This window comes from Eptesicus fuscus, chromosome 6 (genome assembly GCF_027574615.1).
Source record: "Eptesicus fuscus isolate TK198812 chromosome 6, DD_ASM_mEF_20220401, whole genome shotgun sequence".
Taxonomy (NCBI): Eukaryota; Metazoa; Chordata; class Mammalia; order Chiroptera; family Vespertilionidae; genus Eptesicus; species Eptesicus fuscus.
Window position 1 is genome coordinate 27,750,634 of NC_072478.1, and position 25,174 is coordinate 27,775,807.

At 50.2% G+C, this 25,174-nt stretch overlaps 2 protein-coding genes across 6 annotated transcripts in view; one reads left to right on the forward strand and one right to left on the reverse strand.

Annotated features, from left to right (window-relative positions):
* The first annotated feature begins 5,220 nt into the window (after positions 1 to 5,220).
* On the forward strand, positions 5,221 to 15,546 carry UBXN6 (UBX domain protein 6). 2 transcript variants are annotated; one of them, XM_008150606.3, is made up of 10 exons: positions 5,221 to 5,375; positions 8,724 to 8,887; positions 9,321 to 9,385; positions 10,446 to 10,574; positions 11,918 to 12,015; positions 12,860 to 12,935; positions 13,584 to 13,668; positions 13,786 to 14,136; positions 14,345 to 14,493; positions 14,992 to 15,546. In XM_008150606.3, the coding sequence occupies exons 1-10, from the start codon at positions 5,293 to 5,295 to the stop codon at positions 15,118 to 15,120; spliced, it is 1,329 nt and encodes a 442-aa protein (XP_008148828.1). In that variant the 5' UTR covers positions 5,221 to 5,292; the 3' UTR covers positions 15,121 to 15,546. The 2 variants fall into 2 exon arrangements, with proteins under 2 accessions (XP_008148828.1, XP_054573470.1); XM_054717495.1 differs by lacking the exon at positions 5,221 to 5,375 and adding an exon at positions 6,635 to 6,652.
* Positions 15,547 to 17,492: 1,946 nt separating this feature from the next.
* Positions 17,493 to 25,174, reverse strand: part of CHAF1A (chromatin assembly factor 1 subunit A) — a 30,959-nt gene continuing 23,277 nt past the window's right edge. For 3 of the 4 annotated variants that reach the window (XM_008150607.3, XM_054717497.1, XM_054717496.1), the window contains exons 13-15: positions 24,396 to 24,886; positions 18,638 to 18,734; positions 17,493 to 17,975 (exon numbers count right to left, since the gene is read on the reverse strand). In XM_008150607.3, the coding sequence (XP_008148829.3) occupies positions 17,875 to 17,975; positions 18,638 to 18,734; positions 24,396 to 24,886 (689 nt within the window). In that variant the 3' untranslated portion in view covers positions 17,493 to 17,874. The remainder of the gene's footprint in view (positions 17,976 to 18,637; positions 18,735 to 24,395; positions 24,887 to 25,174) is intronic. The other variant, XM_054717498.1, reaches the window with a different exon arrangement.

Below are 25,174 nucleotides of genomic sequence, written 5' to 3' on the forward strand. Positions count from 1 at the left end.
GGTGGCCGATCAATGATTCTCATCATTATGTTTCTATCTCCCTCTCCCTTCCTCTCTGAAAACAATGGAAGTATATTTAAAAAAAGAATTTACATTAGTTATAGGCAAAGGCGTGGGAGAAAGTGAAGTGGAGCTAGGGGCTAGTTCTAGGATAGACGTAGCAGAGTACTTAAAGCTCATATGTAAACATGAAGCAGAGGCTCCTAGAGTTCTAGGGGCTGTTCTCTCTTTTTAGCCAATCTGAGAAATATCTGCCTGGAAGTTAATTTAATAATTTTAACACACACTAAGGAGTGTGTGTAATCTTTTGTTTTGCACTGCAGTTGTTTTCTGATGAACCCCTTTTGTCTCTTCCTTCCATCCTCTGGACTGCTGTAATTTAATTTAAGACATCTCAGAATTTTCACCTGGTAAGAACTCAGAGTGAAAAAGCCAGAGTGTTGCCCCTAGCCAGCTTGGCTCAGTGGAGAGAGCATTGGCCTGCCGTCCCGGGTTCAGTTCTGGTCAAGGGCACATACCTTGGTTGCAGGCTCCTCCCTGGCCTGGGTCAAGGTCAGGGCACGTGCATGAGGCAACCAATCGTGTTTCTCTCACATCGATGTTTGTCTTTCCCCCTCTCTTCTACTCTCTCTAAAAATCAATGGAAAAATATCCTCAGGTGAGGGTTAGCAACAACAACAATAAAAAGCCAGAGTGTTTAAGAAAAAGTTGAATACTGAGGGAGACTTCCTCTATCCTAGGGACCAGGAGAGCTTTCTGGAGGAGGTGGTTTAACCAGAGACTTCAAAGACAAGTGGAGCCCTGGTGGGGCGGCTCCATTGGTTGGAGTGTCATCCCAATAGATCAAGGTTGCAGGTTCAATCCCTGGTCAGGACACATACAAGAATGAACCAATGAATGCATCAATGGGTGGAATAACAAGCCGATGTTTCTTTTTTTTTTTCCCCCTCTCTCTCTTTTCTATCTCTCTAAAATCAATTAATAACAAACTTTTAAAAGATAAATAGAAATAGGCCCATATAGGAGGTGGGCGCAGGCTATTGCAAACATCTGAGTTTGGGATGAAGGAGTAAGTGTGGGGAGAGTGGTAATGCTGGAGGGATCCATTGAGGACCCATCATAGTGCCTTGTGAGAATTTTAGGGCTTTGTTTGTTTGTTTTGTTAATCCTCATCCAAGGGTATTTTTTCCATTGATTTTTTAAAAATATATTGTTGGTGCCCCACTTTGGGCGCCATAAATGTTGGGGTTCTTTTCCCAGCCTTACAAAGGGTTCAGCATTCTGGAGAAAGGGGCTACGCGTAGATAATTAAAAAGTCCAAAGACGAAAGATAATTTTGAAAGGCATTGGGGGTCAGAGGATCTTCAGCTGAAGGAGCTAAAGACTCCTCCTTGTCCAAGGACCCGTGCTTTTATTATAACACAATTTGTCCCAAGGCAAGGTGGAAATATACACTTCAAATGGTAAGGTATCAAAGGGTACAGAAGCATTATCAGTTTGGGGAATAGCCTACAGCTGTTCAGGTGTTTGAGCAACAGGAGGCAATAAAATGCCCTGAGCTGTCTGGCAGTTAACAATCCTATTCAGGTTTGGGGGAAGTGCCCTTTAGCCGTTTCCAACAGGTAAATTACATATATGGCTCACCCTTGTTGAGTCGCCCAAGCTTCACCAACCTTTTGGTGAAACTCTTGTAATTATTACATGCTGGAATTGGTTCTCGGCAATATATTATAATTAATTTCAGAGAGGAAGAGAGAGAAACATCAATGATGAGAGAGGATCATTAATAGGCTGCCTCCTGCACACCCCATGAACCCACAACCCAGGCATTTGCCTTGACCGGGAATCAAATCGTGACCTCCTAGTTCATAGGTCAATGCTCAACCACTGAGCCAAGCTGGCCAGGCCTCCAATGATTTTTAGAAATAGTGGAATGGAGGTGGAGAGACAGAAAGAGAGAAACATCAATGTAAGAGAGATACATCAGTTGGTTGCCCCCAGCACGTCCCCCGACCAGGGCCAGGATTGAGCTTGCAACCTAGGTACAGAGAATTTTAGGATTTATTTTACCTTCTTGGGAAAATATTGGAGGGTTTTGATCACAAGGTATAAAGAAATTACTTTAGCCTCAAAAAATATCTTTATGGATAGAAGCAAGCTCTGCACCCCAAGCTGGTAGGCTTCTGAAGCTGGCAGTCTATGTATGTCTTCCTACATACAGTGAAAGGGACACCCTTTGAAACCGCTTTTCAGGGACAGGCTCCGCTAGTGGCTAGTGATACATTGGGAACTGATGGACTGCTGGCTCCAGTTTACCTCTGCCCACAATTCCTATTGTTCTTTACCTCCTGGCCTGCTTCCACACTGAGTATGATGCCGCTCACTTCCTCATCAACACAGCCTCATTACTCAGCATACTGCTGCCTAAATTGCCCCAGTTCTAAGGGGTTCATCTCTTTGACATCAATAAACACTGAGGGATGGGAATGGGGATGGGATGTTGTTGGAACAAAGGGCTGTTGCATCTTTCCCTTCTCCAGATAAGTCTTCTATATCTTGAAACACCCAAAAAGAAAATAGGAAAATGGGGCTCTCTGGATCCAGCCCTGCTAGGTTTCTTTGGATCAAAAAAGGCATGTGAGCCCCGGCTGAATAGCTCAGGTGGTTAGAGTGTCCTCCCAATACACCAAGGTTTTGGGTTCCATCCCACATCAGGGCACATATAAGAATCAACCAATGAATGCATCAATAAGTGGAATAACAAATTGATGCTTCTCTCTCTCTCTCTAAATAAATAAAATCAAAAAAGAAAGAAAGAAAGAAAGAAAGAAAGAAAGAAAGAAAGAAAGAAAGAAAGAAAGAAAGAAAGAACCCTAACTGGTTTGGCTCAGTGAATAGAGCATCGGCCTGCCGATTCAAGGGTCCCAGGTTTGATTCCGGCCAAGGGCATGTACCTTGGTTGCAGGCACATACCCAGTAGGGAGTGTGCAGGAGGCAGATGATCGATGTTTCTCTCTCATTGATGTTTCTAACTCTCTATCCCTTTCCCTTCCTCTCTGTAAAAAATCAACAAAATATATTTTTTTAAAAAAGAAAGTCTTGCCGAAACCGGTTTGGCTCAGTGGATAGAGCATCGGCCTGCGGACTCAAGGGTCCCAGGTTCGATTCCGGTCAAGGGCATGTACCTTGGTTGCGGGCACATCCCCAGTAGGGGATGTGCAGGAGGCAGCTGATCGATGTTTCTCTCTCATTGATGTTTCTAACTCTCTATCCCTCTCTCTTCCTCTCTGTAAAAAATCAATAAAATATATTAAAAAAAAAAAAAGAAAGTCTTGAGCCTGAACCACCCAGCTAAGCTACTCCTAAGTCCTGATGAACAGAAATTATGAGATGATATTATAAATTGGGAGATAATTTGTTATGCAGCAATTAATATTATCACTGCTGCTGTTTAGTTCCCATATTCACAATTTCTGGTGGTTATAGAATATTCTGTAGAGGGGATGATCAGACCACACATTATTTGATTTTAGCGGAGAGTCTACTCTCAGACCCTTCACTCACCCTACTCCAGACACCATGTTCCCTGAAGAAGCTGTCATCTCAGACCCTTCACTCTTCCTTCTGCCAGGAATGATCTCTAGATATACCTGTAGTTTGGTCCCAGGTCTCTTTCAGGGGTTCCTATTCAAATGTCAGACCTCACTAGCCTATCTAAAACAGGACTCCCATAACTCTTGATTCCTTTCTCCTACTGTATTTTTCTTAATAGAAGTGAGCGCTATCTGGTACCATATACTTGTTTAATAGCTGTGTCTCTATTTGACTGTTATTCCTTCAAGAGCAGGATCCTGCCTGTCTTGTTCCCTGCTATGACTCTACTGGCCTGACACACAGTAGGTGCTCAGTTAATGTTTGGGGAATGACTGCTCTCATATTCTATCACTTGGAAAAAATACAGCCATGATAATTCCTACCTGAAGTATATGTATGTGTGAGTACATTTGTATAATTTTTTTGCTGGAGTATTTAAAAGCATATCTCAGATGTCATTTCACCCATAAATACCTCAGAATACACCTCTAACAAAAATATACTTAAACATAACTACCATGACATTATTACCCTTAGCAAAATTAACAGTAGTTCCTTTAATAGCATCTAATGTTCAGACACATTCAAATGTCAGTGGTGGTCTCACTCTCTTTTTTAAGGATAAGGAGTTTTCTTTAAAAAAATATTTTTATTGATTTCAGAGAGGAAGGGAGAGATAGAAACATCAATGATGAAAGAGAATCCTTGATTGGCTGCCTCCTACAGGCCCCCCACTGGGGATCGAGCCTGCAACCCCTGCATGAGGCCTGACCAGGAATCCAACAGTGACCTACTGGTTCATAGGTCGAAGCTCAACCACTGAACCACGATGGTTGGGCAGTGGTGGCCTCAAAACTGTCCTTTTCCTGTGCCTGATCCTCTTATTTGATGTTACAAACTGCCCCCACTCTGCCCTCCTCTATTCCTGTTTTCCACTTTTTCCCTATAGCCCATAATAACACCTACCGTAACACAGATTTTATTTATTATATTGTCTGTCCCTACCCAATCCCATTGAAAAAACCAGGAGCTCTGCGAGGTCAGAGAATTTTGTCTGTTTTTCTCATTGCTGATACATTGCCAATTCCCAAGAAATATTAAAGGGGTAAAATATAAAGTCTGCTACTTATTGAGCCTTCCAATTGCATTATCGTGCTTACAATCCTCCTAGGAAGCGGGTGCCATTCTTATCCCCATTTCATAGCTAGGAAATTGAAGCTCAGGAAGGTTAAGGGGGATGGCGAGATACTGGGGATGACCACGGGGCTGGGTTGGGGCGGCCTAGAATGCGCCCACAATTGAATTGGGACTTTATCACATAATCGCTGGGGAGCCCTAGAAGGTTTCTGAGCAGGGCCAGCGCTTCTTCCGTGGAACCGAGTCGGCCTGTCCCTCGTCTCCAAGGGGAACGCGGTAGCAGGTGCCCAAGCACAGCCTGCAGCGAGCAGCGCGCTCGTCGTCCCTGGCAACAGACTCCGGAAAAACCACAGAGACGCAGTCCGTGAGTGCAGAGCGGTCCCCGCAGGGTAGTGAAGCGAGGAAATCTAGAAAGGCGTGCCGGGACGTTTGTCACGTGGGCGGGACTTCCGGCAGCGCCTAATTTTTATTTTTTTTTCCGGTTGTTGGCTGCTACGAACTCCACCGGGCCCCGCGCCCCCCGCCCCCCCGCGGCCCCGCGCCGCGGAGCCTGCCACCACCATGAAGAAATTCTTCCAGGAAATCAAGGCTGACATCAAGTTTAAGAGTGCGGGTGCCGGACAGAAGCTCACGGAGTCGGCGCCGTGCGTGACGGGGGCTGGGGCGTGAGGCCTGGGGGCGGAAGTCGGGGGAGGCTTCAGAGGGCGAGGGGTGAGGACCGGAGGCCGAGAGTCAGGGAGTGGGGAGAGACCTTGGGCCGGGGCCCGGGGAGGGGGTGGGCGTAAGGGGAAGGGGACCTCTGGGGGCGGGGCGGGCGGGGCGAGGCCAGGGGGCGGGGCACGAGGAGGGGGCGGGGCGGGGCTGGGCGGGGCTGAAAGGAGCCGGCGATGAACCCAGAGTCCTGGGAAGGGAGTAGGGGAGTGTGGTCGGGGAAAAGCCGGGAGCGGAGGAGGACCCCTGAAGAAGCATATAGATTTGGAGGAATCTAGGTGACAGGGATTAGGGGCTGACCTTGGGGAAGCAGAGTCGAGAGGCTTAGCGTCCATGGTGTGAGGGGTCTGGGCCCCGGCTCTGGAGCGCGAGGGAGGCCTGGATAAGAGCCTGGAAGGCCAGGGAATCTTGCTTGGATGGGTCAGCAAGGATTTGGGAAGTCTGGGTGAATTGGAGGGGGCTGCGAGGGGCCTAAGGATGTGTGGGAGGAAAATGGAGTCGGAGTGGGGGGTGAGAAGCTGTGTGTGTGTGTGAGAGAGAGAGTGTGTGTGTGTGTGAGAGAGAGAGAGAGAAGCAGAGAGAGAGGGGTGGGAGGAGGAGGGAGGGAGATAGGAAGATGAGGGCCTTGTGGGTGATGGATGAGGCAAATTGGAGGGCCTTGGGAGATCTTGAAGGGGAGGGAGGGGAAGTAGTGTGCCCATCTTTAGGCCTCTGTGAGCTTTCTGGGGAGGACCTGGAGAAGGGAAGGGCCTGGGGCAAGACTGAAAACAGTGGGGTTGTGTGTGGAGGGCTAGTGCCATGGAGGGGGCAGTGAAATGGTGGAGCAGGTGAGGATGCTAGACTGTCAAGGCTGGTGGGCTGAGAAGGAAGCTCCACTGGGGGGTGGGATTGGCAAAGGGAGCCTGGGAAATGCTGAGGCTGCTACAGGGAGTTACAGAGGGGGTTGTGGGGGAGTGGCTGAGGAAAGACCCCAGCCTGGGCAGGGGGCTGTGAGGAATAATGGAAGGGATTGTGAAGAAGTAGGGGCTGGGAGGGGTAGCAGGAGAGGCAGGGAGTAGGGCAGGAAGGGGTGGTGAGGGAATCACGAGGTGGATGAGGGAGAGTGGGTACAGGGCAAGGACCTCGGAGCATCTTGTCATAAGGATTGGGGGTTCCTGAGATTCTTGGGAGGAGAGTGCTGAATGGGACAGAAAAGGCCCATGAGGTCCAGGTCCGTGAGTAAGAGAGGGAAGCACAGAAGACAAAATCAGTTCCTGGGAACCTGAGCGGGGAGAGGAGGGCAGCTTAAGAGGGGCCAGGGAGAGTGGTGGGCCAGACACGGGGGTCCAATCATTTGTTTGACAAGTGGTGGGTAGAGGTGGGGCCTGGGGCAGCTGGGACTGTGTCACAGGAAGAAGATAGGGGCCCTGTGGGTGATTGTTGGGCCAGAGTGGAGGCCAGGGAGAAGAGGGGAAGGAAGTAATTTGGAGGTGCAGGCTTTTGTGACATGCCTGGAGTGAGTTAAGAGAGTAAGGGTGTGCTGGAGGGTGGGTGTGTCAAACACTGTCAGCACAAACAAGACAAAATTCTCATTCAGGGCTCACCTTCTATTGGGGGGGGGAGGGAGGGGAAAGAAACCAATGCATGATTTAGTTTATAAATATCAGGTGGTGCATGGGGCCATGAAAAAAATAAGCAGGGACAGGGGCTAGTGAGTACTGGGGGGAACCTTTAGGTGGCCCAGGAATGCCTCTCTGAGAAGGTGACATGTGAGCCGAGAGCTGGATGAAGTGAGGTTGCACGTGCACATACATGAAGCTTCTCTACCCTCTCCCAGACCTCCTTTCCTCATCCCACCCCCAAGTGGAACATTCCAGGCAGAAGGCACAGAAAGCGCAAAGGCTTCGTGGCAGGAACCAGCTGGCCCTGTGTGAGCAACAGCAGGGAGACCAGTGTAGATAGAGAAGAGTGAACCAGGAAGATAGGCAGGTTGTCTGTGGCCCATGGGGACATGGGTGGCTTTAGGATTCTGTTGTGCAGGTGTGGGGAGGACTCTGTGCCGAGGTGTGATAAGCACTGACAGGTTTTAGAGGGATCCCTCTGGCTGCCCAGTGGAGCCATGAAGGGGATGGGTGAGGTGTTTTGAAAAGTAGCATTTTTATAGAAAGATCGGAATATCACATGGGACTAGGGTGGGTGTCTGTGATTCATTTTTTCTTCAATATTAGATTCTCGGCTGTGGGGAAGGCTGGCGAGAAGGGCAGGGATGGGCAGGAAGCAGGTCCCAGAAGCCTTGGGACAAGAAGAGGGGGCTGCCCGCTGCATATCTGAGCCGAGTGGGAGGAGTGAGGCGGTGAACTCTTGGGAAGGTTTTACAAACTTAGCACAGATGATCCCAATTACTGGGGCTGGGAGAGAACCCTTAAGGAAGAAGGCTGGTGAGGTAGGTGAGTAAGACCAGGGTGGGAAGAAGGACTTCTCTGCTGGGACATTCAAAACCAGCTCATTTTCCTGCTAAGTACGTTAAGAAGCCATCCATCCCCTGGGGTCATCACATCACTTATTTCCCCTGGGGTCATCACATTACTTACTTCCTAGGGTGGAGGAGGGATTAAACCAGATCTCTGTACCATGCTTAACCCAGGGCTTATGTGGTGCCTGAGCTTCTGTGTCCCTCTAGGGCAGTGGTTCTCAACCTTTCTAATGCCTCGACCCTTTAATACAGTTCCTCATGTTGTGGTGACCCCCAACCATAAAATTATTTTCGTTGCTACTTCATAACTGTAATTTTGCTACTGTTAATGAATCGTAATGTAAATATCTGTGTTTTCCGATGGTCTTAGGCGTAGGCAACCCTGCTAGGGCAATAAAATATTCTTTAAAAAAAACAACACAAAAAAACCCTGCAACTGCTCACTGTTTTAGACAGGGTGGAGATTCTTAGGAGAGAGCAAGGGAGAGGAATGACACCTGTGAGTCTCATCAGTTCCTGAAGACATTCGGGTGCTGACACACATGCTTCACCGGGATGGCCCTCATGTAGGGGGTGGGTGCTATTACTTGTTACCCCATTTAACATGATGATTCTGAGACCCAGGCCACTGCAGGACTTGCCCAAAGTGGCAGAGCTGGGAGTGAAATCTGCCCCAGTGGTTCTGCTGTGTTAGAACCATGGGATGGGACAGAGTGGGGGCCTGGGGAAAAGGGACATGTCTGTCTGGGGCAGGAATAGAAATGGGAGAGGGGCAGAGGCTCTTCTGTCTGACCCCACATCACCTCACTTTCCCTATGTCTCTCCCCAGGGAGAAGGCCCCCAAAGCAAAAACCAACCAGCCAGCACGCCAGCAGCCCCGCCAGGGACCCACCAATGAGGCCCAGATGGCAGCAGCAGCAGCCCTGGCCCGACTTGAGCAGAAGCAGCCCAGGGCTCGGGGCCCCCCATCACAGGACCTCATCCGGAACCAGGGTGACCTGCGCTGTCCTTGGGTTGCAGTCGGGGGAGGCGAGGGGAGGTGGAGGCCTCTGCCCCTTCATTCTTGAGGCCTGTCCATGGCTGTTCACAGGCCCCAGATCCTGTGCTTGGCCCTGGATGAAAATAGTTACATAATCCCAACGACTTTGAGGGGCTTTAAAATCACAGTTGTGAGAGTGGGGAAATTCAGGGTGAAAAGGAATAAGGGTCTCATGTCGTCTGGGTGCCATGTATGTCAGGGAGGTTGAAGAAGGGTGGGAGGGAGGGAGGAGGAGGAGGTTGAAAGTCATCATCAGATGGTCAGGTGAAGCCTGGGGGCATGAAGCATTGTTGCAGGAAATGGGTCAGGACCTTAAGCTAGAAGGACTCGGACTTGAGGGCCAGCCCTGGTGGGGCCACACTGACCCTTCTCTGCCTCTTCCTCCAGTGAGAAAGGAACTTCCAGCTGAAGCGACTGTCAGTGGGAGCTCGCAGTCCTCGGGGACTAACACGGTAAAAGCATCCACATGGCAGCATGATACTCTAAGGGGTGGCCTGGGGCAGGGGAGCTGGGACCCCGCCCCCCAAGATCTTGCCTGAAGTTCTTGCCTACATTTGTCTAATCAGCCATTTCCTCATCACCAGCTAAGTGCCCAGCCCAGGGCTGTAAGCAGCTGGTGCTGGGGGGATGCAGAAGAGATGTCAGAGTGGATAGAGGTCACCTCTGGCCTTGGGGACCCCTGCCTTGAAAGGTAGAGGCAGGTTGTGATTGAGTACAGTATTGACTGGGACCTCCACACTCAGCACCTAATGATGCCAGGCTTGGGTGTTGAGGGACCTCATTAGCTTGTTGGTTCACTTCCCTCCCCTCCCCCGACTTCCTAACCCCATGAGGGTGGGTGCTGTTATAGTTCATACTTTTCAGAAGAGAAAACGGAGGTTCAGAGAGGTGAAGGCAGCTGTCCTTAGTTCTGCACCTCAAAATCGGCAGGGACAGAATGGGAACCCCAGTCTCTGGGACTCCAAAGCACTGGCTTCTGTAGCCTTCTTGGGAGGTGGGAGGGCTCTCTGGAGACTGGTGGAACCAGAGGCCATCCTGAAGGAGAGCTCTGCAGAAAGGATGTTCCTGCAGTTCAACCCTGGAATTCTCACTGGATTTTAGAGTGGAAGAGACTCTAGATACTGCCTAGGACTTGAGGCTCAGAGAGAGGCCCGGACTCATCCAGGGCACCATGATTCGACTCCTCACCACAAAGCCCCTTCTCTACCAGGTAGCAGGGACCGGAACAGCAGAAGCCATTGATTGAGCACCGTGTCCAAAGCTGCTACACACTTTTCTTTCCTTCCTTACCTTGTTGAATTCTGAGCTGGTCCTGCAGGACATTTCACAGATAAGAAAACAGCCTCAGGGGGGCTCAGTCACAGGCCAAGGTGTTTCATGGTAGAGGGGACAGCTTTGGGACCAGGGATGTCTGACTCCCAGGGCCATGCTTTCAGGGCTGTGGCATTCAGTGACTTGAGGTGGCTTCTGTCCACTGTCTAGGCCCAGACACTTTCATCCCCATCGCCCTAGGTATCTGAGCCCAAAGAGGAAGGCTCAACTCACCTGGCGGCGCCTGGAGTGTACTTCACCTGTCCGCTCACTGGGGCCATCCTGAGGAAGGACCAGCGGGACACCCGAATCAAGGAGGCCATTCTCTCAGTGAGTAGAGGCCCCATACCCCCATCCCTCACCTAGAGGTTTCAGGTCAGGGCTGCCTTCAGTAAGCTCCAGTAAGGCCGGTGGTACAGATCCTTCGTAGTGTCTTCACCTGTGTGTATTGTGTCTGTTGTCACTTGTTCAAAGAGGTAATACTTGTGATACAGAATTCAGGATACAAAAAGGGTAGGCAGCCCTAGTTGGTTTGGCTCAGTAGATAGAACATCGGCCTGCGGACTCAAGGGTCCCAGGTTTGATTCCAGTCAAGGGCAGGTACGTTGGTTGTGGGCATATACCCAGTAGGGAGTGTGCAGGAGGCGGCTGATCAGTGTTTCTCTCTCATCCCTGTTTCTAACTCTCTGTCCTTCTCTCTTCCTCTCTGTAAAAAAATCAATAAAATATATTAAAAAATAAAAGGGTAGGCAGACAAAAACCACCTTCCCCCCACCTCCCAGCTACCCTTCCAGGATGCTACCTCTGGGTGGTTTAAGTTCCTTTCCAGAGACATTTCAAATATGAACAAACTACTGGCATACTTGTATCTCCCCTTCACTTGTTTTGTTTTCCATAAAAGGTAATGTACCTCTCACGTTTAACATAGGAACTGCCAGCTATTATATCAGTACAAAAAGAACTCTCCAACATTACTCTTCTTTCTTTAAAACTGAATTTGGAAATAATTTCAAACTTAAAGAAAAATTGCAAGAACTAAAAGAACACCTGAATATCTTTGCCCTGGGTCTGAGTTTCTCATGAACCATCATAACAGATTACTACAAACTCAGGGGCTTCAAATACACGTCTAGTTTCTTAGAATTCTGAAGTCAGGGTGTGACATGGCTCTCACTAGTGGCAGGAGGGCTGCATTCCTTCCCGAAGCTCTGTGGACAGTCCATTTCCTGCCCTTTTCCAGCTCCTAGGTCACCTGTATTATGTGGCCCCTTCTTTTACCTTCACATCTAGCGATGCCAGGCAAGTCTTTGTCCGGCTGCCATCTCTCTGGTTCTCTTTCCTGATGGACTCTTATGATTACCCTGGCCTAGCAGGATTGTCCAGGCTAATGTCCCATTTTAAGGTCTGCTGGTCAGCAGCCATAATTCTATTCCCATATTCTGGGCTGCCGACGACCCCATCTTCCCTAGAGGTGAGGGCAGAGCTGAGGTCCAGGAAGGAGTTGTCAAGGGCTTTTCTCCTTTTTTTCTGCTGAGCCCATAGAATTAAATTAAATCCGACTGGCTGGTCCACCATGAGACTGTTACTAGTATTAATACTGCTGCCTCCTGAGGAGTGAGGCCTCCAGGCCATGAGGTAAGCACTTTTTGACATGCTTTCCTCACTCCTCCCAGCACTTCTCCACGGACCCGGTAGCTGCCTCCATCATGAAGATCCACACGTTCAACAAAGACCGGGACAGGGTGAAGCTGGGCGTGGACACCATCGCCAAGTGAGTGGGTGCCCTCTCCCCCCACTGGGGGGCCAGTCACTTGGGCTTCCAGCATAACCTGCTGAGGGGGCCCAGAAGGAGCCTGGCCCTGGGAGCCAGGCCCAACCTTCACTGCCCCTGAGCCCATGAGAAAGGGGCTTGGCCTCTTGGGGCCTCTGTTTGTCTGTAAAACAAAAGGGTTTACAGAATTGGGGATTTCCAGCCCTGGCTTCCCTGTGGGATCATCAGAAGAATGGGAAGTAGGTGAGTTCCCACCCCACTTCCCTGACTGAGCAGGTTAGGGAGTGCTGGAAGTCTGTTTTTAATTTTATTTATTAATTTGAGATAGAGAGAGGGGGAGAGAGGGGGAGAGGGAGAGAGACAGAAAGAGAGAGAAGGAGAGAGAGACATCGATTTGTTGTTCCACTTATTCAGGCACTCATTGATTGATTCTTGTATGTGCTCTGACTGGGGATCAAACCCACAACCTTGGCGTATCAGGACGATTCTCTAACTAATTGAGCTACCCAGGCAGGGCTGGAAGTCCATTTTGCCCATGAGCCCCCAAGCCGACACTGGTGGCCCACTGGCCCTGTCCTCCAATGGTGCCCTCCAGGGGAGGCAGGAACAGCGATAGGTCCCAGGTGGCAATGGTGGGGGCAGTGGTGTCCTATGCTGGCCCAAGCTGTTGGCACCAGGGGTCAGGCTCCATGAGGTGTCTGAGGTGTGATAGCACCCCCCCACCCCCAACATCCCTCTTACAAGCCTGGGTGTGGTTCTGAGCTGCTATCCATCTAGGGGTGGGAGGTACAGAGGAGCCAGCCAGACAACCCTGGCCTGTCCCGGATCCCCAATTCTGCCCTAGGTACCTGGACAATATCCATCTGCACCCTGAGGAGGAGAAGTACCGGAAGATCAAGCTGCAGAACAAGGTGTTCCAGGTGAGGGCTATGCTGAGTGACTTAGCCTGTGTAGCCAGCGTGGCCGGGCTTCCAGTCACACAGGGCCCAGTCTGGCGGTGGGGCCAGTGGGAGTGCTCCTCCAGGGGTTTCAGGTTAAGGTAGGCAGAGGTAGCATGTGGAGAGGGGGTTTTATGAACATAGGTCATACACCATATCTATATTTAATCTGCATGCCCCACCACCCGTGGCACGTTTTGACTTTTCTTTAGTTGGGATCACATCAGCACTGGGAGGATTTCTTATATAAACAGACTTCTGGCTTCTGTGGAGAAATCAAGGGGTCCCGCCACCCTGGCCCATGTTACCTGTGCCGCTTGCAGGCAGGACACCCACTGCCCACCCCCCACCATCATATGCAGCCCTCCCCCAGTTTTTGCCCCCCGTCTGTGCTGTTCTTTGGCTCTTTAGTTCCTCTTCACCCTAGTTGTTGCCCTTTGGGGTCCCACATCCTCTGTGACCAGCTGACAGCCTGTCCTTAGGCAGCTTAGGGGGCGTTCATCCTGGCCAATGGGCAGCAGCTGCTCTGAAAGGGCAGGATGCTGGGCCTGGTTGAATGGGCTGGGCAGCAAGGCTGGTTGGGCTTGAGGAGGCCCAAGGGCCCTGCATGACTTCTGGCTCTGCTCCCAGGAGCGCATTAACTGTCTGGAAGGGGCCCACGAGTTTTTTGAGGCCATTGGCTTCCAGAAGACATTGTTGCCAGTTCCGGATCAGGGTAAGCTGGTTAGAGAAGGGCCTTGACCAAGTTGGGAGGTGGGAGTGTGGGGGGTCCAGCTTGGGGTCTTCCTGCTGTGGCACAGTGACATCACAGTGACATCCCTGCGTATCCCAGAGGGCCCCGAAGAATTCTACGTGCTAAGCGAGGCCGCCTTGGCCCAGCCCCAGAACCTGGAAAGACACAAGGAGCAGCTGTTGTGTGGCGAACCTGTGCGGGCCACACTGATCCGCCAACGCCGTGTCTTCCGGCCCTCACCCATGGCCTCCCAGTTTGACCTGCCCTCTGACTTCTTCAACCTCACGGCTGAGGAGGCCAAACGGGAGCAGAAGCTCAGGTCTGAGGCGGTGGAGCGGCTGAGCATGCTGCGGACCAAGGCCATGCGGGAGAAGGAGGAGCAGAGGGAGATGCGCAAGTACACTTACACACTGCTGCGTGTCCGTCTCCCTGATGGCTGCCTCCTCCAGGGTGTGTGCTTCCCACTGGGCAGGGTGAGGCCTGGGAGGTGGTGTCTGCTGATTTGGCTGAGTTGGGTGTGGTATAACTGCACCTGTGGGTTTGCTGTGCCTCCAGCAGGAGTGGAAGGCCTCTCTGGTCTGAGCTTCATCTGGGCTCAGCTGTCTGGGCTGGGGGTTCCCAGGATCTCCAGCCCCACGCTGACTGTTCCACCCCTTAGGGACCTTCTATGCCCGGGAGCGGGTGGCAGCACTGTATAGCTTTGTCCGGGAGGCCCTGCAGAATGACTGGCTGCCCTTTGAGCTGCTGGCCTCATGTGGGCAGAAGTTGTCGGAGGATGAGAACTTGGCCTTCAATGAATGTGGGCTGGTGAGTGACAAGCTCCGGCATGCTGAATCTTGTTGAATCTTGGAAGGAGATTAGTATAGGGTGGTGCTAGGAGCAGGGGTCCCAGGACCAGGCTCCCTCAGTCCTGCCTTCCCCTTTACTAGCAGAGTAACCTTAAGTAACTTCTCTGTGCCTCAGTTTCCCACCTTTAAAATGGAAAGGAAGATAGCAAGTGTGTTATTTCGAGTCCTCTGAGGAGCAGAACCCAGATGGGATTGAAAATGTGGGGATTTGCTGACGGCTGCCCAGCACTGAGGTAGTCTTAGCCAAATCTGAGGTGTCCCTGAGCCCGGGTCCTCTGTAGGAGGAGGGGCCACTGGTTCAGGAATGGACCGACTGTGTGAAGGCTGCCCTGGTGTCACCAGCGGGAAGTGGCCCTGGGAGTGTATGGACCTGATTCCAACACGAAGATTTGAACGTAGAGATGAGCTCTGTCATGTAAAGGCCAGAACAAAGCTGAAGCTTCTTCCCCCACCACAGGTGCCCTCAGCCCTCCTGACCTTCTCGTGGGACATGGCAGTGCTAGAGGACATTAAGGCCGCGGGGGCTAAGCCAGACTCGTCTATCCTGAAGCCCGAGCTCCTGTTGGCCATCGAGAAGCTCTCGTGAAATAAAAGCAGGGTTGGCTTCAGCCCCCATGGGTCTGTCTCCTGCTTCCTCCACCTCTGTTCACGTCCTTATTCTCCCTCCACTTCAAGGCCTCCCATCCTCTGGGGCTGCCCAGCCCATGGGCAAGGGAGAGCCACTGGTTGGCCTGTGACCATCACCAAGGGCTTTCAAGCAACAGCTGCTGTGCTGTCCTTGGTAGCATTCTCCAGCTGCTATTTAACCTAGTTAATGGAACCCCAGGCGTGACAGACCTGGCCACCTCCCTGGATAGGAATAGGCCTGCAGCTTGGATCCAGCCCCATGGCTGGCCCTGAGGCTGTACTGTGGAGCTGCTGGTGATAGTGGCATAAGATAGAGGTGCTGGGCCTGGGCAGAGTTCTGTAACACTAAGTTCTGAATCCAAATAAACAGGCTGTTTGACTAGTCTCCTGGTGGTGAATTCTAGCCGTGTGTTGCACGACACCCAGTGAATGAGCCCACCTTGCTGAAGGAGGGTGCCCCAGGGATCCTGGGCTGTGGGGCTAGGGCCTCTTAGGCCCTGCAGAATAGTTCCTGTAGATGTCCACATCCTCACCCCTGGAACCTGTGAATGTTACTTTATGTGACAAAAGGAACTTTGTGTGTGAATAAGGACCTTGAGATGGGAGATTGTCCTGGGTTTTCCAGATGGGCCCATTGTCATCACGGGTTCTTATATGTTGAAGGAGGAGGTAGAAGAGATGGGAAGATGCTACGCTGCAGGTTTCAAAGATGGAATAAGGCCACAAGCCAAGGAATGCAGTGGCCTCTAGAACCTGGAAAAGGCACAGAAATGGATTCTCCCCTGGAGCTTCCAGAAGGAACCAGCCCTGTTCACATCTGTATTTTAAAGTAGTGAGACCCATGTCTGATGATATCCAGAACTGTAAGAACAACTTTTGTTTTTAAGCCACCATTTGTAGTGATAGGTTACAGCTACAGGGAACCAAAATGGAAACGAAGGCCAGGAGCGCCAAAGGTACTCCTCCCTGGTCATACCCAGGCTGGGAGATGCCCCCTCAATCACTCCCCTGGGTCATCCCCTCCCCTCTCACTCCCAAGTGGGCTGCTGGCTCGTTCCTGTTAGATTCTCCTCTGCATGGAGACCTAGTGGCTGGTCCTCTGGCCACTGCCAGCTAGGTGACAGACATGAAGCTTCAAGGCCTCAAATGTGATTTTAAAAGCTATAATCCCTTGTAACCTCCTCAGCAAGCAAGTTGCCCCCATGCATGCCCTTGCCTCACATAGGCCACCAGCAGATGTTGGACCTAGGCCTGTCTCCTTTGCTGCCATATCTTGGGAACCCAGCATGGTCTCACCCTGTCACTTAGATCCATCCCCTCCCTGTTCCCAACTGCTGCTACGATTAAACTGTCAGATACCCAACTAAAACAGGCCTGGGCAGAGTTCTGTAACACTTAAGTTCTGAATCCAAATAAACAGGCTGTTTGACTAGTCTCCTGGTGGTGACCTTCAGGACTCTTCTTCCCTAACACATCCCAACAGGTAGTTGTGTTCACAGGTTTAACACGTGTGCCTTTATCCTGAGCACACGCCTGTATTCAGCTGCACCCTACCTCCAGTAGGAGGTTCTGGCCAGGGCTCATGTTCTCCCCTGCAACTGGGATGTTTCTCAGCCCCATCCTTATGGGGCCCCTGGAGGAGGTCAGTGTGTTTGTGGGAGTGAAAACCTGGAGTCTTGGCTACCACATAGCCACAGGGTTGAGTTGCCCTGTCTGGTTGTATCCAGCTGGTATGAACTGTTCTGCACACTGATATGCCTACTGGCTCTTCTCCCGTGGGGGCAGAAGGAAGAAAATCATCACACTACTCTCTCTTATATGAGGGGTCGGCAGGACAGGAGTCCAGGTTGGATGGAGCCAAAATCTCAGGTCACACATGCTCAATGCCTCTGTAGGACTTTCACTGCCCCAATGTGGGGCTGTTCCAGGGCCTCATGGATCAGGGCTCTAGCATCTTTAGTTGGCCCCACTATTTCAGTACTCTCCTGTGATGTGGCCTGACCCTGAAGTCCCATCTGGAAGCCGGGATTCAGGGCTTAGAAGCCCAAAATATGCCCTGCTCCCTTCCCAAGGGGCAGGAAGAACTGATGGGCACAAGCACCTGCTGAGAAGCTACACCCTGAACTAGGTCATTGGGGAGGCGGAGGATTTTACAACAAAGAGTTGGGACAGTGCTTCTGCCAAGTGGAAAGCTTGATACAGATGCCACAGTACCACGTGTGGGGTAGAAGGAATACACACTTGTGAGCACAACATAGGGCTCAGGCCACAGGTGAAGGTACACACCCGATCACAGAAACGATATGTTGAAAAGATGACAGACACACCAGGTCAGGGCTAGACAATAAGTTTATACATATCCATGTCAGTCCCGGTGCCACACTACACCGGCAGGACTCCAATTCATTTATAAGCATTTCATCATAGTGCCTGCTCAGGATCCTTAGGGCACAATTGGGATTCCCCGTACAGGCCAACACATTGCGATAATGCTTTATTAAAGGGCAGATTAGTATGCAGCTTTGAGGGGAAATTTTTTACAAATATAAAAAAGAATGAATCAAGCATCCTATATACTTTCCAACCCTCGAGGGGGCGTATGCGAAGCAGGACAAAGTGCTCTTTACACAGGAATCATAGGACTTTCAAGTATCTGAGAAGCGTCTGAGAAAACCCTAACCATTCTACATACACACGCCAGCCAGTTGGGTGCTCAGGAGGGGCTGAGTGAGTTGGAGGGCGTGGGGCTCTCGCTGGTGTCCATTCCCACAGGCCTTCCAGCTCTGGGAGTGGTTACACAAGGGTCCTGGACCTCTGCAAGGCAAGAGAGGTAGGGGCTTTAGTGGCTGTACCTGTCACTGGGGCCTGAAACAACTCTGAGAGCCTTCTTGGGGTAAGATCTCCCGATCTGACAGTGGTTAGAGAAGGAGCATGGCTGTATCCCTCGGACCCATGTCCCTTTTCTAGGCACATGTACTCCCTGTCCCCTCTTTAGCTCCCTCAGAGGAAAAGCCAAATCTAGGCCTGAAGCCCCATGGCAAAGGGGAAGAAACTAGAACACCGAGGCTAAGTGACTCTGTCAAGGATCCCTGGACTTTAGGCTCCCTGAGCCTAGCATCACTGCTTTCTTCTTTTTCCCTGGAGAAGCTTAGTTCAGAGGTACCTCACTTGTGCCAGAACCCCCACCTTCAGGACTCTTCTTCCCTAACACATCCCATCCACCACCCACCAAGGTGGCAACCAACCTTCAGTTCTTTGGTTTCCTAAATGTACTTAGGTAACTAAGTCAGATCCTCCAGGGCTGGATTGGACCCAACTGCCCACCCACATCATTAGACCAGCCTGCCTAGTGCCTTTCAGAATCTTTTAACTCAACCCCCACTATGTACATAAGAGAGCCAATGAAAAGGTAAGAGGGCAAGTGCTCTTCCCCTGCTGCCAGCCTGCATGAGAAGAGGGACTGGGGCTGTTCTCACCAGCAATATCCGAGATGTCCATCATCGCACAGTCACCATCCTCTTCCTCCTCCTCCTCTGTGTCTGCCTGGAAGCCATCCAGGTCCCCAGCTCCGACCTGAACAGGAAGAGAGCACAGGTCATCAGCATGGGCACTTCAGGCAGACCAGTGTGTAACCCCTCCTGCTACACGTGTCTATACTACTGGCCTCCTCTACCGTTTTTTTTTTTTTTTTTAAATATACTTTTATTGATTTCTGAGAGGAAGAGAGAGTGAGAGAAACATCAGTGATGGGAGAAAATCATTGATCGGCTGCCTCCTGCACGCCCCCTACTGGGGATCGAGCTCACAACCTGGGCATGTGCCCTTGCCCGGAATTGAACCTGGGACCCTTCAGTATGCAGGCTGGCAGTCTATCCACTGAGTCAAATCGGCAAGGGCTCATCTACCATTTTAATAACACACGGAGGAGTCCATTTGATAGCTGATGACCAAGCAAACCTTGGCGAGTTCCTTCCAATGAACTAATTCAGAGCTCTGAAAACTACCACTATCATATTTACCTTATCACAAAAATAATTTGTGAACTGCTTTTGAAATAGAATTCCGGGTTTCTGGGTTGGTTTGAAAGGGAAATTGATAAAGCATACAGTTTCTTTGAATTTATTATTTGAAATAAATGGTTCAGAGCCCAGTTGGTCACTGCTTTCTCTATACCTTCTGCCTGATGCTTGACAACTCAATTTATGCTTAGACCAGTTTGGCCAGTGTGGCTACCTTCTGGGCAACTGTGGACAGAAGTCAGGAAGGACAGGGGACAGCGGGAAGGCCTCTACTGGGGCTAGACTTTCCAAAAAGATTCCTGGGCTGTTTTCATGGGCATTCAGCAGAGGGGACAGAAAGCCAAGGTGGAATGTAGCAGGACTGATTTTAAACACCAACCATCCACACAAGTGCTCACTTTCTCTATAAATGAACAAAGGGAACTAACTGGCAGAGGAGGCAGGAACAGACTTATTTAAACAGAGGCTACTTCTGAAAACACTGAAATTCCTCTGCTACAAAAATCTCCATTTGCCTGGAAAAAGGATGACAGAGCAGTAAAGATGTGCACATTGGGTTCCTGGCCGGGCTGGCAGACTGGGCTCAAGTTTGTAGCATCACAGTTCCTGGTGTGTATGCTCCAGGTGGCTGGAGCATCACTAAGACAGGAATGGTCCCACAGCAAAAGCAGGAGCTGCCACCTAAGGATGCTGACGGCGATTTCTAACTACCTAAAGAACTGACTGACCACCCTAGCTGGTTTGGCTCAGTGGATAGAGCGTCGGCCTGTGGACTGAAGGGTCCCGGGTTCAATTGCGGTCAAGGACACATACCTCAGTTGCAGGCTCCTCCCCTACCCAGGCCCTGGTCAGAGGGAGTGCAGAAGGCAACTAATCGATCACATCAATATTTCTGTATTTCCCTCTCTTCCACTCTAAAAATAAATGCAAAAATTTTGTTGGGTGAGGATTAAAAAAACCCTGATTGACCAAGAACAGACAGCTCAGCTCTCAACTATGTGGATTTGGGTCTGTTAAGCAAAAGGAACAGAGATTTCTTCATAGCCTCCCCTGGTCAGATATATTCTATGATCTGACTTCTGGGCTCTCCAGAAGACAGGAAACAATTATAGTGGAACCACTATCCGTAACTCTCCAGACACAGGACAGGCTATAAAATATTCTACAGTGGAAATTTAGGATGACACCTGAATCCACTGTGCTGAGCTGTCAGCAGCTTACTGTAATGGGAAAGCTTGTCACCCCACTGTCACTGCTGCATGTGGTGGATGCAGAGATGGAAAAGGGGAACATGTGAAATGGGCAGGAATTAGATATTTGGCAACTGTCAAGAACTACAGCTGTATAACACCTGTTGTTCTTTTAGTTTTGTTTTTTTTTTTTTTCTTTATTAAGGTATTATATATGTGTCCTTATGTCCCCTTTGCCCCCCACCCCACTCCCGTTCATGCCTTCACCCCCCTGGTGTCTGCATCCATTGGTTATACTTATATGCGTGCATACAGATTCTTTGGTTTATCTCTTTTTATTTCTTTTTAAATATATTTTTATTGATTTCAGAAATGAAGGGAGAAGAGGGAGGGAGGGAGGGAGGGAGGGAGAGAGGGAAAGGGAGGGAGGGAGAGAGAGAAAAACATCAATGATGAGAGAGAATCATTGATCGGCTGCCTCTTGGACGCCCCACACTGGGAATCAAGCCCACAGCCCGGGCATGTGCCCTTGACCAGAATTGAACCGGGGACCCTTCAGTCCACAGGCTGAACGGGAGTGGGGTGGGGGGCAAAGGGGACATAAGGACACAATATAATACCTATAGGCTGACGTTCTATCTACTGAGCCAAACAAGCTAGGGCTTTTAGTGTTGGTTTTTTTTTTTTTTTTAGTGTTGTTTTTTTTTTGTGTGTGTTTTTTAAAAATATATTTTATTGATTTCTTACAGAGAGGAAGGGAGAGGGATAGAGAGTTAGAAACATCGATGAGAGAGAAACATCGATCAGCTGCCTCCTGCACACCTCCCACTGGGGATGTGCCTGCAACCAAGGTATGTGCCCTTGACCGGAATCAAATCTGGGACCTTTCAGTCCGCTGGCCGATGCTCTATCCACTGAGCCAAACCAGTTTCGGCTTAGTTTTGTTTTGATCATAGAATATATTTGACTAGAAAGGAGAAACAGAACCTCTTCCCATTTTTAAATAAAACCAAGGCCCACAGATCTGAATCACCCTGGTGCCAGAGACACTTGGTGCCAGAGCTGAAGTCTCCCCTTAGCCTGTTTATCTACTAGATCATAATACCTTGTAAACTCAGGGTTTATGATGATTTTTGAACTCAAATATTTAATATATTTTATTGATTTTTTACAGAGAGGAAGGGAGAGGGAGAGAGAGTTAGAAACATCGATGAGAGAGAAACATCCATCAGCTGCCTCCTGCACGCCCCCCACTGGGGATGTGCCCACAACCAAGATACATGCCCTTGACCGCAATTGAACCCGGGACCCTTCAGTCTGCAGGCCGACGGTCTATCCACTGAGCCACACCAGTCAGGGCTGAACTCAAATATTTAAATATTCTTAACACTCACACACATTTATAGTTTAGCTACAACTACTTCCGAGGGTGCAGAAATACCAATTAGCAAGCTTTACCAAAATGTAGGGGGAAGTGTTCTGCATGCTCCTCCAATCTTCCCTTCTAGAAAGTTGTGCCTGTTTCCCACTTTGTGCAGGTGCTATGTGGCAGCAGGCCTTACCCATGCATCCCCCCACCAAGCAGGGGCGGAGGGTAGTCAGTTCTCACTTCCCAGTCGTCTCTCTTGCAACTCACAGTGGCTGTGCCTAAGCATTTTGGCCAGAAAGATACTGATGGAAGTCGACTGGGGTGAGCATTCCTTTCTAGCTACTGCCGGCCACAGACTAAGGAGGGAGAGGGAGGTAGGAGGACCCGGCTACTGGACTAGGATGTTACATGAGTTCAGGGCTAGTTGCTGAAGATAAACCCCCACAAAATAGGAGCTCTGTTACCTGATAGTCCTGGGGACCCAGGCCTGTCAAGCAGGGTGTCCAAACTTGAACATTCCAAGGAGCAGGGGTGAGGCTAAATGCCCACAAATCCACTTCTAGAGCATTCCAAAGAACCAGCACCCACCCTAGGTGGCTTGGCTCAGTGGACAGAACATCAGCCTGAGGACTGAAGGCTCCCAGGTTTGATTCTGATCAAGGGCACATGCCTGGGTTGTAGGCTCAATCCCCAGTAGGGGGCGTGCAAGAGGCAGCCAATCAATGATTTTCTCATCATTGATGTTTCTATCTCTCCCTCTCCCATTCTCTCTGAAATCTATAAAAATATATTAAAAAAAAAAAAAAAAAAAAAAAAAAAGCCAGCGCCCTCTGCTGCCCCACGCTATGGTCCTAGACCCTTCCCAAAGGACTCTGTGAGAAGGGGCTTTGAAATGCAGACTTTAACCCCCTACCACCTATTCCTCAGTTGTGGGGCCAGCACACCCCGATCTCCTAAGGTTTTACCCCCCTTCCTGGGCAGTGCTTCTATAACGGGAGTGGAGCCCATACAACTGCACATGGCTGCTACTACATGTGTATCATCGGATGACATGTCCCATTTCACTGATTCCCAGGCACATGCTTTCTCCCTTATCTATCTCTAACTTGGGAGAGCACTCCCTGGCTTAATTTCTCTCTCCTGGAGGTTCAATTAGAGAATGAAGCTTCTTACCACCACTGAAACACAGGAATTCACCTAAAATGCCTAGCACAGTGCCTGGAATGTAATGGGACAAAACCACAGTTTTTCATGTAGGGCAACTATACAAATGAGGTTGACAAGGGAAGCGAAGCGCAGAAATGCGGCTGAGCCCCCACACTACACTGTGTGGGGGCTCAGCCGCATTGGGGTGGGCTTCTACCCCACCCCAATGAAGCAGACCCCAGCACAAAGGTGACTGAGGGAGGGTTGATGGGGCAGAGGCCTGGGAATGCTACTTACGAGTTCACACAAAAGGTGTCTTCCAGCACCACCTATTTTCCAATCAGGGTCCCCGGCTTGTTTCAACCAGAACAGCCACATGTGGGTTCCTTCTAAGGCTGGGTTAGCAACAACATCAACCACAAAAGGTAGTGTGTGGCTCAAACAACTAACGGATCTAATGAAGCCCATCATTTTGGGCCAAGGCCCAGGGTGGGAAGTGTTTGGGAATTTAGAGCCCCTCCTCATCCAGTGGGCTCCCCATGGCACCAAGCTGCATCCATAGGCAGGCAGAGCTGTGCACACAAATGCTCATGGATAGGGACTCTGGGGAATGTCAAGTTGACATTGGACTGTTCCGATAGTCCCTCCTGCTGTGACAGTTTAAGGTTTACTGTCACATTCCAGGAGCAATTTCTCTTGCCTCCTCGCCCTGATTTTATTTTCTAAGCCTCAGAGTAACTCATGTCAGATCAGGGAATGGGAGTGGGGAGCAAAGGGGGCATATACCAACTCTCCTCCGTTACCACTGCTATAGTCTTCAGAGCACAGCTCTCAGAGCAGCCCGCTCTCCTGAAAAGGGCTCTGATTGGAGCGGGAGACCCAGCTATCACACCTTCATTAAAATTTATAACTGTGAGATGCTGACCTAAAGTGAGGACCATATACTGAGGTGCCATCAAGCAATGAAAAGATATGAGGAAACTTAAATGCATATAACTAAGTGAAACAGCCAATCTGAAAAGCCTATATATTGTATGAGTCCAACAATGTGACATTCTGGAAAAGAGAAAACTATGGATATAGTAAAAGGATCAGTGGTTGCCAGGGGTTAGGAGGGGAGGAGAATGAATAGGCAGAAGAGAGGATTTTCAGGGCAATGAAACTATATAGTGTAATATTGTAATGGTGGATACATCTTACATATTTGTCCAGACCCACAGAATGTACCACACCAAGAGTGAGCCTTAATGTCAACTATGGACTTGGGATGTTAATGACGTGTCAACGTGAGTTCATCAACTCTAACAAGCATAGGGCTCTGGTGGGGGATGTTGATGCCAGAAAGGCTGTGCATGTGTGTGTTGAGGGGTAGGCAATATGGAAAATCTCTGTACCTTCCCCTCAATTTTGAACAATTTTGTTGCCTCAATTTTGCTGTGAATGTAAGAATAAAAAAGCCACTTTGGGGCTTCCCTGCCCTGCCCAGGCCCTCAAGCACCCCACTGCTCACCTGCCCATCATGCCTGCGCTTCTTCATGAACTGAGTGATGCACATGCTTCCTGCTGACTTCCTCTTCAGCGAGATGGGTGTCCCCTGGCTGGGCCCTGGGGTGGGGGTGCTGCCACTGTCCTCCCTGGTAGCTGAGGGCACCATAGTGACATAACTCCACTGGCACGGCACGGGCAGGTGCTCCTGATCAAAGCTCTTCAGCACCTGTGAGTGGACGTACCAGCACATCCTGAAATCAGGCCTCTTCTCATACACCGAGTTCTCAGAAATAATACGTTTGAGCCTGGCCTTGGAGGGGACGGCATTGTCCTCGCTGGTGGTGGGGGTCTGCGGGCGGGAAGAGCCAGGGCTTGGAGGGCTGGCGGAGCTGCTCTCAGGACTGCTAGTGTCCTTGCCAAGCAGTCCTTGGCGGCAGCATTCCTGGTATTCCCGGATGATCACTTTGCTTCCATTCACATTCCCATGCAGCAGCGGGAGCAACTGGGCCAAGACTGGCAGGGAGAGGAGAGGACACGAGTGGGTGTCAGACATGGGAAAATAGCAATAAATACTGCACATGGTTCCTGAAGGGACACAATCAGTTCCAGATGGCCTTTTAAGGATAGATTTAAGACATATGAACTTGATCTGGAAGAGATTCTGTGAAGCCCAAACTTCACAAGGCAGATTCATCCAGATAAAACCATCGCGACTGACTTTATGCACCTGTGTTTCCTTAGTAATGGTCATCGTGCTCTCATTCTGAGTCACTGGTCCTCCCCAGCTCTGAATAGTGAGGA